A 12,962-nucleotide genomic window follows, 5' to 3' on the forward strand; every position below is an offset into this window, starting at 1 on the left:
GAATAACCTAGCCATTCCCAGATTTTTTGCTGCCTTTTCTCATCTTTATGTTTATTGTCCCCTATGACTAGAATGGTCTCCCCCAGTATACTGTTTCAACCTCTTTAAATTTCCCTTCCTTATAAAGTTCAACTCAGGTTGAATTTCTTCCACAAAGTCTTTCCTAGTCACTTCAGCTAAAAACTATCTTTTCAATATCTCAGGGCTCCATAAGTAACTTCATGAGGAGGCAGAATGATGCAGTAGAAATAGAATTGGATTTGTAGTCAAATCTCAGCTCTACCCCCTACCACCTGTTTAACCTCTGGGCCACAGTTTTGTCACCTGAAGTGTTTTGAATTAGATGATTCCTTCCAGTTATAAATTGATGATCCTATGATCCAATGTACTTAATCATTTCTAACTTTTATTATAGCTATTTGCATACATGGAGGAGGGACAATTCATCTTTGTCTCCATGAGATAGTTCTGTTAGGAAAAGTGAAAATTCACTTCCTTTTAACTTTCACAAACTGATTCTAATTTTCACCCTAGAAACAAGTAGACTGATTCTAATTCTTCTTCCAAAAGATGACCCTAGGCAGCTAGGTGGTACAGTGCGTTGAGCTCTGAGCCTGGAGTCAACTCTGAAAGATGAGAGTTCAAATCTGGCTTCAGACACTTACTAGTGTGACCCTTGGAAAGGCAGTTAGCCTCTTTCTGCTTCAATTTCCTCAACATATAAAGGGTAATAACAGTCACTACCTCCCAGAGTTGTTGTAAGGACCAAATATTTGGAAAGCTCTTAGCACAGTGCCTACACATAGTAGGCACTTAATAAAAGATTATTTCTTTCCTTTGCTATAATACTTGAAGACAGTAATTCTATCTCCCCTAAGTATTCTTTTGTCTCCCTAGTTCTTTCAATTGTTCCTTATATAGCATGGTCTCCAGTCCTCTTATCATCCTGGTTGCTTTTCACATGCTCAATTCAAAAAATTATAGTAGCATGTGGCAGGAAGGGACATCAGACATCAAGTACTCCAGCTGGCACGTGAACAGTAACCTCTCCCACCACACGTCCAACAGCCACTCATCTTGACTTCCCTTGCAATTCTTTAATAATGTGTAACTCACTAATGACTGTTCATCTCACTTCACTTCCAGTTGTCAGGAAATCTTTCTCAAGGAGAGCTGAAATGTTCCTTTGTCGCTTATACCCATTGCTCTGAAGCCAACCCTCTGAAGCAGAACAAACCAAATTCTTTTTCTATATAAGTGCATTCTATATAACAGTCAAATGCTAGATATAGGACTCTGGGCAAGTCAGTTAACTTCCATTTGCCTCAGTTTCCTCAACTTTATGATAGGGCCAGTAATAATGCTTCCCAGGGTTACTGTGAGGATCAAATGAGATGACGTTTGTGAAGTGCTTAGTAAGGTGTCTGGCACGTGGTAAACACTCAATAAATGCTTGCTTCTCACCTTCCTTCCTTGACCCTAGTGTTAGCACGAGTGGTTACTTTTAACATCGGTTGGACTAAATTAAATAGATGAAATTATTTCAGAGGGAGGATGGAGCTTAGAAATTAGTATCACATGGAAAGGAAGCTGGGGGATCATTTAGTCCAAAACATTCATTTCACACGGGAGGAAACTGAGACCCAGAAGAGCAAAGACCTGCCAAAGATCACAGAGCTTGCTAGTTGTAGAGTCAGGACTAGAACCCAAGTCTCCCTGGTACCAGTAACCCAGGGCTCCTTTCACTCCACTGCAGCTAACATTTGCCAAATGGATGGATGGCTGTCTCTGGGCTTTGGTGCTGTCTTATTGCAGAAGTGTAACTGAAAGAAAGCCAAGACAAAGGCTCATGGGTAAAATTCACTCCCTCCAACTTGAAAGGTCCCTGGGGAGGAAGGCGAGCTAATTTCCCCTGGGTCAGCACTTCCCCTAGAGCAGCTCCTTCGGTAGGCTGCCTGCCCTGCTAACCACACACGAATGAAGTGCGTTATCACTGTTACTCTGGGAGTCCACACATAGGACATAAAACGGCTTAATGAGAGGGGCTGATGGTGGCATGAATACAACGTGTTCTTCACCCTCCTCTAGCTCAGCAGAACAACATTACCCATCTGGCAAGAGGAAGAAGGGGAAAGTGAGAATCAAACAGGAAGACTTCGATGACCTATTAAAATAAAATGGCAAAAAGAAATTGTATTGCTTTGTTCTAACCCCGGCCCAGGCCTCTTTTCTGCCTATTACAAGACAAACAGATCCCCTAAGTCCCCAAACAGACTCAGAGAAACACCTCGGATTTCTTGTCATCACCCTTCACTTTCAGATGGTATGTTTTAAAACTGTAAAGCTAACTTCATTGCTCCCTACAACAACCCTTTGAAGTACGCAGTTTAGTGAGCATCATGCCCATTTCACTGATCAGAAAACTAACGTTTCTCTTCTCCCTCCCCCCAAAAACAAAAGTTAACCATTTGTAATTTAGTTGCTTGGAACTGGCAATGCATTTTTCCCATAAAACTCAATGTTATATGTCTTTGTTGCTCAGTCATTTTGAGCTGTATCTGACTCTTCATGACCCCATTTGGGGTTTTCTTGGCAAAGATACTAGAGTGGTTTGTCATTTCCTTCTCCAGCTTATTTTACAGAGGAGGAAACTGAGACAAACAGGGTTAAGTGACTTGCCCAGGGTCATACAACTAGTTTCTGGGGTCAGATTTGAACTCGGGAAAATCAGTCTGCCTGACACTCTATCTACTGGTTCACCTAGCTGCCCCATAGATTTCTAGTCAGTCCCATAAAAGCCTACTAAAGCTGTTGGCTAAAGATTAGTACTAGCCACCATTTTATAACAATACTCCTCTAGGAAAATATTAAGTCTTTTGAGCCTCACAGGTACCCCATGAGGCAAGTAGTGTAAGTTTCATCATCCCCATTTTACAGAGGAGCAAACAGAAGGACAAGTGACTTGCCCAAGGTCACATAGCGACTAAGTGGCAAAAGCAGGATCCCAACCTTGGGATGACTCCCAGCCCAAAACTCTTCTCACTGTATAATGCTTCCTCTTCTCTAATTCAGCTTTCAGAGTGATCAAGGAAGGAGTCAGGATGCCTAATAGGGCCAACGACAGCAAAGCTCCCCTTTAGTATTCCCTCTCCCCCTCCCACCACTCTCTTTAAGAGCCTCATGCTTATGTTTTCTTCTCTATTTACCACCTGATCTCAAGAGACCTGATCTCGAGAAGCAATGATCGATCACCAGATGAGGAAGCCCCATCCCCCCATGTGATCTCCTTGGTCCCCACACCACAAGACACACTTACCTTATAATGTGGTCTATTAGACTAATCAGTGTGTGTGTCTGCTCACCCTAGTAGAGTTCAAGGTCCCTAAGCACTGGCACTGTGTCTTATCAAAACTTCCAAAATTCCCCCCCACGTGTCTTGTACAGTGATCTGTGTTGTACGAAAGCTTGTTGAATGAAATGTCACCCTTCACCAAGTATCTATAATTTTACCAAACTAACAAGTCTTGAGGCAAAGGAATGAATCCCTAATGGTTAAATTCTAAAATTCAAGGAGTTAAGTCTAATAGGGGAGCCAACTTACAAATAATAATGTACAATAGGATACAAACAGGATAAATTGGAGATAATAAATGGGGAGTGGGGGCAGCCGGTGGGGTTGGAAAGGCCCTAGGATTAAAGAAGTATTTGAGAAAATAGCACACCCATCTATAGCATTTTGCAGGTTCCAAAGCACTTTCCTCATAACCCTAAAGGGCAGGTAGTGCAAATATGATTATCCCCTTTTGCAGGGAAGGAAGGAAGGAACAAACGAATGAATGAACAAAGGAACAAGGGAGGGAGGAAGAAGAAAGGCAGGCACCTACTATATGCCAGGCACTGTGGCAAGCACTTTACAAATGTTATCTAATTTGATCCTTACAACCACCCTTTGAAATAGTTGGAATTATTATCTTCATTTTACATCTGAGGAAACTGAGGCAGAAGTCAAGTAACTTACCCAGAGTCACATAGCCACAAAGTGACCAAGTCTGGTTTTGAACTTGGATCTTCCTGACCATAAGTCCTGTGCTCTATACACCATATTACCTAGTTGCCTCTAGATTAAAAATTAAGGCTCAGAGCAGCCATACTTGGTACAACAGGTCTGACCTTGGCCCCAGGTTTTGTGACTCTAAAACCAGCCCTCTTTCTACCTCGCTTTACATCCTCATCTACCATTTCCTCAACCGTCCATTCACTAATCTCTCTTATTCATTCAACAAACATCTGTTGAAATGCTTTTTTTTATCTCAATTTGATAATTTGGGCTTGCTCTTCCACCTCAAATCTTCACTCAATCAACTCAAAATGCAGCAGGGATAAAAAGGAAGTCAGATTATTATCTGAAATTTAGTCAGTCAGAGTAACACCTCCTGACCTCCTTTAAACACAACATTGCCATCCCACCTTAAGTGATGGGGTTTTTTACAATCTTAGGAAGAAGTTTAATATAGAGTTTCAATGGAAATGTCTAGCAAAGACCATTTTGTCCATTAGCTCCACCAAACCTTCTTTTAAGAGGGACCCATAATGTCTAAATGCTAAGTCTAAGGGCTAAGACTTATGTAGGGTTACAGATGATTCGAAATCTGGGTTTCCTGTTAATGATGGTTCCAAAGCACCTTCATCATGCCACCTAGCTGAGCCAGTTTTTAGCTGAGTTCCTAGAAGATAGTAGGTGCTTAATAAATGCTTGTCAACTGAGAAATTGACTGACCTTTAAAGTGCTAAATAAATGTTAATTATTATTATGCCATTACTTCATTTGGCCTCACAATAACCATGTGAGGGAAGTGATGAATCTAGTATTATGCCCAGTTTACAGATCAGGAAATGAAGACCAGAATAACTTCCTCCAATGTCACTTAGCTAATAAGTGGAAGAGCTGGGATTCAAACCCAGTTCTTTTTGACCCCCAGGTCCAGGGTTCTTTCCAGTAAGTTACATGAGTAAAGCTGAAAGTGAAAGGGAGGTCAGAAATTGTCTAATCCAACCCCTTGAGTTCACAGATGAGGAAACTGGAAATACCATCTTCATTTCTCTCAAGAAAGACTGAAAGTATCTCAAAACTAAATTAAATTCACTTGAATCTTATACAAAGGCAAATACAGAGCATGCAGAGCTTCTTTGGCGGGAGAAAAAGGGCTGCGGGAAATCAAAGAAAGAAATTCTAAAATTGTTGGGAATCAGATCATAGATGTATCATCTAAAATCTGAACACAACTTTCATTTAAGATTGCATTCGGCCATGGAGTATTTTGGAAGGCCAAACAACAGATTTTATGTGACAGTCAATGACTTAACTACCTGAAGCCAGAAAAGGTTTCAAAGAGGATGTCTAGATCCCAAAAATATGCTTCACATATTACCTAGGTCAGCATATTTTTCAACTATCCCCCAAGAACTCACCGACAAGAGCCCTGTTTGCCGTTATTCAGTTGTTTCAGTAGTGTCCAATTCCTCGTGACTCTATTTGGGGTTTCCTTGCCAAGGACACTGAAGTAGTTTGCCATTTCCTTCTCCAGCTCATTTTATAGATGAGGAAACTGAGGCAAACAGGGTTAAGTGACTTGCCCAGGGTCACACAGCTAGTAAGTGTCTGAAGCATAATCTGAACTCCAGGCTCTTATATTTCTTAAATCCCCCTCCTACCCCCGAGAACTCATCAACAAGAGTATTTGAAAGTACACAATTACACTCAAAAGTAACAATAATTCAACTTTCTTCTCCAGAGTAGATCCTTTTCCCTGTTTACCCACCCAAATTACGAACTCTTTGAATGTTACTCTGGGCAGTGCCTCACACATCACTGGCACTCAGAAAATAGTATTTTTCCTAAAGTCAATATCTTAGAGTTAGTCTACAATATCCTCTAGATTCCCAAAAGGTCACATTTTTCATATTTTCCTAGGTATTATGTTGCACAGAGCGGGATCTTCAGACCTGCATTACATACCATGAACCAAAAATAAGATTCTTATCAACAGCTGCTAATAACACAACTCCCTTTCTCAGACAATCTCATCAAAACCCAAAGATGTCCAATGAATTTTTGCCATTAGACTGTGAAAGGGTCATCTGTATGACCTTGGACAAGTCACTCAACCTCAATTTCCTCCTCATTCCCGAGAATTCAAGAATGGGACTAGAGCTGCTCTAAGTTCTCCTTCAGCTCTGAGATTGTGCAACAAACTGAACTTGAACTTACATAGAATCATAAACAATTAAAGCAGGAAGGGGCCTCAGGAGAGGAATGAATGACAGAATCAGAGCTGACAGGGACACTGAGGACAATATAACCCAACCTTCTAATTTGTCAGGTGAGTACACTGTGACTAAGTCTCTTTTTCACTTGGTCCAACAAACTGGTTAATGGCCTGCAGTTACTAATGCTTAACCCTCCTCAATTATCTATGAGCTACACAAATACCTCTTTGTCTAATGAGTAAAGCTTGGCAAGAGGAGCACAACTAAGAACAGTGAAGTTATAAAGGAATAACTAAAAGTTATTATTATTATTATTATATTTAAAAATGAGTCCTTATTCTGCAATAAAGAAGACACGAAAGCTGTCTTCACATGTTGAAAATGCTATCAGGAACACGAGAGTGTGGGCTTAGTCCACGGAGTTTCAGAGGGCAGAACCAGGCTTATTCGATAGATACAGGGAGGCCAATTTCGATCAGGATAGGAAAGAACTTCTAACAATAGCATCAGTCCAGTGGATTGCTTCTTGAGACAATAAGCTGCCTATCACTGGCCTTTGACTATCTCTCAAGATTGTTATAGGGCTGCTAAGTGGTACAGTGGATAGAGTGCTAGGGCTGGAGGCAGGAAGACTCATCTTGATGGGCTCAAATCCAGCCTCAGACATTTACTAGCTGTGTGACCCTGGGTGAGTCACTTAACCCTGTTTGCCTCAGTTTCCTCATCTGTAAAATTAGCTGGCAAAGGAACCAGCAAACCACTCTAATATCTTTGCCAAGAAAACCCCAAGTAGGTCACAAAGAGTTGGAGATGACTGAAAAACAACTAAACAAACCAAAAAACCCAAAGATGGAGGCAGAGTCAGGTGACTAGAGTATGAAACATTGCATACCTTGCCAGACCCCGTAGATATGTTGATTAATTTTGATGAACTCCTTTTTTCCTCTCTTTCTTTTTATTCTTTGTTACAAAAGAGAGTTATAACAAGGGGAAGGGATAGAAGATTAAAGGAGTAATATATTTGGAAATGAAGGTGATCGTAAAACAGAAGATAACCGATAAAAAGCTTTTAAATGTTATATTCTTGAATCGGATCGGAAGTTGAACTAGGAGTGATCTGAACTTCTACCTCAGAAATGGTGTAATTCACTGAAACTGGAGGAACTATAGGAATAGGCAAGGGAGATAGGATTACAGGGATAGTTCTACGTGAGAGATCACCAAAAGTAGTAACTTCTCCATCGAATACCACAATACACAAGTTCCCCTTCCTTCTGGTTCCCACTCAAGGCATCCTGATTCCTTCTCCTGTCTTTTCTGTCTCTATCTATCCAGCCTACCTGTCACTCTAACAGGTCCAAACAGAAAACCCTCTAGTGAGGAGGAGTAGATGGCAAAATGTAGCCAGAGCTCAAGGGGCCATAAGTCACATCCTTCTAGAAGCTGGACTCATGGGTTTCACCATGAAATTTCACTCTGCCTGACCCATTAGCTACCTACCTACATGACTGGTCCTACCTAGCTCTTAACTCTCACCAACACCATAGCCATGGCATGGGAAGATTGAGAATGGGTAGGGCTAGAGAATTCTATATTGAAAATTTGCAGATTTTATTGGGAACCAGAAAAAATATTTGTTTTTCTTCTTGTTGTTCAGTCATACCCAAATCCTCCAATTGAGGTTTTTTGGACAAAGATGCTGAAGTGGTTTGCCATTTCCTTCTCCAGCTCTTTTTACAGATGAGGAAACTGAGGCAAACAGGGTTAAGTGACTTGCCCAGGATCACACAGCAAGTAAGAAGCTGAGACCAGATTTGAACCCTCCAGGCCTGGCACTCAATCCACTGCATCACCTAGCTGCCCAATGTTATTTGTCATTAATAAAACAAACTATGTTCCTAAAGTTCCAACAAAAAATGTTCCCACTTCTAGAGGAGGTGAAGGCCAAGACTTATCTAAATGATTTTCCTATCCATTGCAGATGTGAAGTCATCTGGAAACTTTGGCAAGACTATAGACCACACCTTAGGACTTTTGATGACTTTTCTGATCTTTAATAATAGGTAACTAAGTACTAGGCAGTATGTCACAGTGGAACGAGCCTTGGGATTGGAGTCAGAAGCCTTCAAATTCAAGTCCTAGCTCCTACTTTCTAGCTGTGTGACTGCAGGAAGTCACCCTTCTACATCTCAGTTACTTCTTCCTCTTCCGGAAAATGGGAATAAGAAAACTTGCACTATCTGTCTTATCGGGTTATTATGAGGAATGCACTTTGTAACCTCAAAGTGGTGCGCAAATGTGAGCTGAGCTGCTGTCAACTTAATATGTGGATCAGGAGCTTAGCAGGGAAAACGTTGACATCATCCCTTTACCTCCAAAATATTTCAGGAATTTTCAGGGACATGAAAGAGAGCTCTAAAAAAGAGATTGAAAATAACTAGGATTTTTGCAAGTCATCTTATTTGATCTTCATAACAATGCTATGAGGCACACGCTACTATCATCCCTACTTTACAGATAAGTAAACTGAGGCTGAGAGGTTAAGTGATTTGACCAGTGTCACATAAAAAGTAAGTGCTTGAAGAAATATTTGAATTCAGGTTTTCTTTACTCTGGGAAGAATCTTAGCCTTTAAAATATAGCCAGGTTACTTCCTGAGAACGCTGAAAAAGGAGCTGTTAAAACAGCCAGAAATGAGTCTATGCCCACTTGGTGCCCACTAAAATGAAATAGCCCTCCTCATTTGCAAATCTCTGACTATTGAACAATCCCAAAGTTGGGTAGCTCTGGCCAGTTTTTAAATGCAAATTTGCTCGTGAACAACAGCTTCACTGATCACCACATAACCTTGTTGAGATACTTAGCTGCTGTAATTGTATTTATATTTAACTTGAGATTGGTTTTTTTTTTTCCTGTTGAGGGCTCAAGGAAAGGAAGAGAACAAAAAAACCCTCCCAAACTGGCTTAGAAGGAGAAGCGAAATCACTGACTGTCAAAGGAAAATGACAATCTCACTCATCTGAGTAAAGGGTCCTGTTAACTCAGGGCATGAGGAAGCAACTTGATGAATCAGGTAGCACACAGGACTGGGAGTGAGGAAGCCATCTGGGTTCAAGTTCCGTCTTTCACACTTGGCAGCTGTATGACCACGGGTAAACCTCTCTGAGCCTCAATTTTCTGGTCTGTAAATTGGGAATAATACCACCTATACCTCCCAGGGTTGTGATTGTCAAATGAGACAGGGGAAAAGGGAACAAGCATTTATTAAGCTAAGCACCCACTATGTGCCTGGCACACTACTAAGTGCTTTACACACATTAGTTCATTGGTCCTCAACAAAACCACTCCCAAGGTAGCTGCTATTATCTCCATTTTACACTTGAAGAAATTGAGGAGACAGAAGTTAAGTGACTTGCCAGGATCACCAAGTGAGTGTCCAAGGCCAGATTGAGTGCTGGATTCAACATTTATTTGATGCTTTAAGTTGGAAAAGAAGTTTATAAGCCTTAAGGTTACTAACTTAGGAGGAAAAAACGTGCACTAAACTTGGGAGTCAGGAGACTCTAGTCCCAGTTCTGCCATAGGACCTTGGGCAAGTCATTCGCTTTCCTGAACCTCCTTTCTTTTTGTAAAGAAAAAGGAGAGATGGGTTGGACAAGTGACCTTTCCCAAGGTCCCTTCTATGAGTCTATGATGTAATGATCTCTGAGATCTCATACAGCTTCAACACTGTGATTCTGATTGTGTCAAAACCAGCCTCAATTATTTCTTAGTTCTAAAAAGAATTTAAACACCTTAATGAAACAATGAACACTGAAATATCTGAGTCCGTCTTGAAATAAAAGCTGAAAAGTATTTACCAGCGGAACTCAAGAGATTTAATGAGTTATGGATCCCTAACATCATCGGATATGTAGAACCGGCACCGGCAAATGGCATTGCTGTGTTTTTGCTGCGAACACAGTCGAGGGAAATCAGTGTTTGACTTTAACTACCACCTGTAGCCCTAACAGGCCACCTCAGAAAAGCTTCAGAAAGGGTTTGGATCCTTTTAGGCTCTGCAGAGGAGAGTTGGCTGTTGCTGGAGCCCAAGTCTTTGGTTCACAGTTGTGCCAGAAAAATGGAGGCAAAGATGAAGTAAGTACTACAAGTAATGGAGTTGGAACGGAGGAAGGAAAAAAGGCTTATGAGTAACTTGAACGTTCAAATGAAGACTGATCACCAAAATCTTTCTGCAGTCTGTTTTCTTTTTTGTCTCGAGGAGGAAGATTAGCAGTGTGCTCCTGGCTGAGACAGGACCTTAATGACACTCCAACCTAAATTAACTGTTCTGATACTTTGGAGAAAGATTCATGGAGGGAGGAGGGGCAGCAGGAGAAGAACGGAGAAGTCACCACCTTTTCTTTGTATTTAAAGACATCCCCCTTTGCCCCCCAGAGGCTTGGAGATGGAATTAACTGTGTGACAGGAAGTTCAGCGTGAGCACCATCACATCAGCCAGCCAGCCCCCACCTAGGTGGGTGGCCCATGGGCTGGGGCACTCTCAGCTTCCTTCCTTGTGTCACCCTGGGGGTTAAAGAAACGTTTCCTTCTTTCTCCAGGGCCCTCCTCCTGTGCTAAGGGCTCTAATGTTAAGAGTCATACCGGGAGGATCCCCTAGCTAAAAACCAGGGCTTCTCATCACCCACTACTGGTCCCAAACTTTATATATGGACCGGCTCTAGGCTCAGCGCAGCGCCCGCTCACGCGCGCTCACACACACCCACACTCGGGCCTGCTTCCACAGACCGCAGGCAGACGTTTGTTCGCGCACACCAAGCGTCTATGCAGTGAAGAATCCTCAGGTAACACCTACCTTGACACTGAAATCCCTGTTTCCCGAATCCCCTGCAAAGGAGACGGAAGACCCATTACCCGGTGTCTCTCCCCGCCCTCTCCTTCCCCTTTCTCCCCGGGGTCCTCAGGGAGCTGGGTGCGCTCCCGCTCCAGGGGGGCTGCGGGGAGCCTGGACTCCGTGCCCCGCCCCTCTCCCCCCCAGAAGTGGAGCCGCAAAGTGGGCTGGCTGGGGGAAGCCGACCGGCGGCTCCGAGGGGGCTCCCGCGGTGGCCCCAGGATGCGGAGTCAGCGCGCGCCGGCCAGCCCGGGAGATGGTTCGGGCGGGCTTGAGGCTCCCGGGCCGGGAGGAGGGCGGGGGGGGCCAGCGCCGTGAGAGGGCGGCAGGGGATGCGCTGCGCCAGAGGCTGTCCCCGGAGTGGGGCTGGGGGCGGGGGCATCGCGGATCCCCGGGGGAGCCGGGCTCCGGGGCCGGGATTGTGCCGCAGCGGTGGCCGCGAGCAGGGGGGGGCGGGACCGGGGTGCGCGGGGCGGGGGGACCCCGGGGTGGCGGCGGGGGCGGGGGGCCGGGACCCGGGTGGCGGCGGGGCGGGGGGCGGACCCCGAGGGGGCGGCGGGGGGCGGGGAGCCGGGACCCCGGGGTGGCGGCGGGGGCGGGGGGCCGGGACCCGGGGGGCGGCGGGGGCGGGGAGCCGGGACCCGAGGGGGCGGCGGGGGCGGGGGGCCGGGACCCCGGGGGGCGCCGGGGCGGGGGCTCCCCGGGGGGAGCGCGCCCGCTCACCAGATGAAGTCGGTGCAGTTGCTGCAGAAGTTGGGCTGCTTGAAGAAGCGGGCGGTAATTTGTGGTTCTTCACCTCGTGCACGTTCTTCTGCCGGAGGGCGCCTTTGCGGGCGAAGCGGACCGTGTTCTCCTCGCCTTCGCTCGGCGGCGGCACCGCAGCCGGGTCAGCCATCTGCGGCGCGAGCGACAGCCGAGAGGCGCCGGGGGCCGGGGGACGGCGCGACAGCGGCTGCCGGGGCCACTCGGTCTTCCTTCTTCCCTCGCCGTGCGGTCTGTCGCCCGCCGCCGCCTAGCCTAGCGGAGCTCCGAGCGTGTCCACTGCCCCCAGCTGCCGTCGCTCCTCCAGCTGCGCTCTGCACCGCTGTCCACAGCTGCGTGGGGTGGGAGGCGGAGACCGGAGGGGCCGCCCCCTTCATTTGCATTACTCTTCCAGGCCCCACCCCTCCCGGGCTTCTCATTTACATATTCGCACTCCCTCTGCGGTTTCAGACCTCCCCAACACCCCTCCCCCTCCGCTCGCGCATCCGCAGCGGGGCCGGAGCTGCCCCGACTCCCCAGCTCCTGCTTTGCATAACTGAGCCGGGCTGGACTCCTGGGCCCGCCGAAGTCCTACCCAGGCAGCTTCTCCTTTGCAGGGCTCGGGTACCGCTGCAGCTGCAAGGGTAGGACCCCGACTCCTACAGAGACCTCAATGACACCAGCCGCATGGCTCCTAGGTGCGGCTCCTTCCGCAATCGGCAGTTCCCCATTCATTCCCCGTGCTAACACCGGGATCCTTGACAGGGGAAGAAGGAAGGAGGTCTTAGATTGGAATGAAGACCAAATGTGGAAATCTGCCTGAAAAATCGCGGGCTTGGCTGCGACGGCAGTCACCTTCCCCCTTTCTCTGTTCTGACTGCCCTTCCCTGCCCCCGCCGCCCCCTCCCCCTTTTCATTATCTATTTTAGTGTCTTCTTGACAGTAGGGGACATAGATTCAGTGAAGAGATGTCCATGTCCTTTCAAATGCCATTCATAAAGTCTTCCTGACGTACCTCCTGCTTTCCAGTGTCTGCAGAGATGGTGATGTGTGCATATGTGAC

The 12,962-nt window shown here is 45.7% G+C and overlaps 1 protein-coding gene across 1 annotated transcript in view; it reads right to left on the reverse strand.

The window, feature by feature from the left end:
• The window catches only part of PRKCB (protein kinase C beta), a 646,949-nt gene extending 634,737 nt beyond the window's left edge, over nucleotides 1-12,212 (reverse strand). Inside the window, 3 exon segments of the mRNA XM_036739147.1 lie at nucleotides 11,123-11,154; nucleotides 11,882-11,939; nucleotides 11,942-12,212. Of these exon segments, the coding sequence (XP_036595042.1) occupies nucleotides 11,123-11,154; nucleotides 11,882-11,939; nucleotides 11,942-12,053 (202 nt within the window). The 5' untranslated portion in view covers nucleotides 12,054-12,212.
• Between the last annotated feature and the right edge of the window lie 750 nt (nucleotides 12,213-12,962).

This window comes from Trichosurus vulpecula, chromosome 9, assembly GCF_011100635.1.
Source record: "Trichosurus vulpecula isolate mTriVul1 chromosome 9, mTriVul1.pri, whole genome shotgun sequence".
NCBI lineage: Eukaryota > Metazoa > Chordata > Mammalia > Diprotodontia > Phalangeridae > Trichosurus > Trichosurus vulpecula.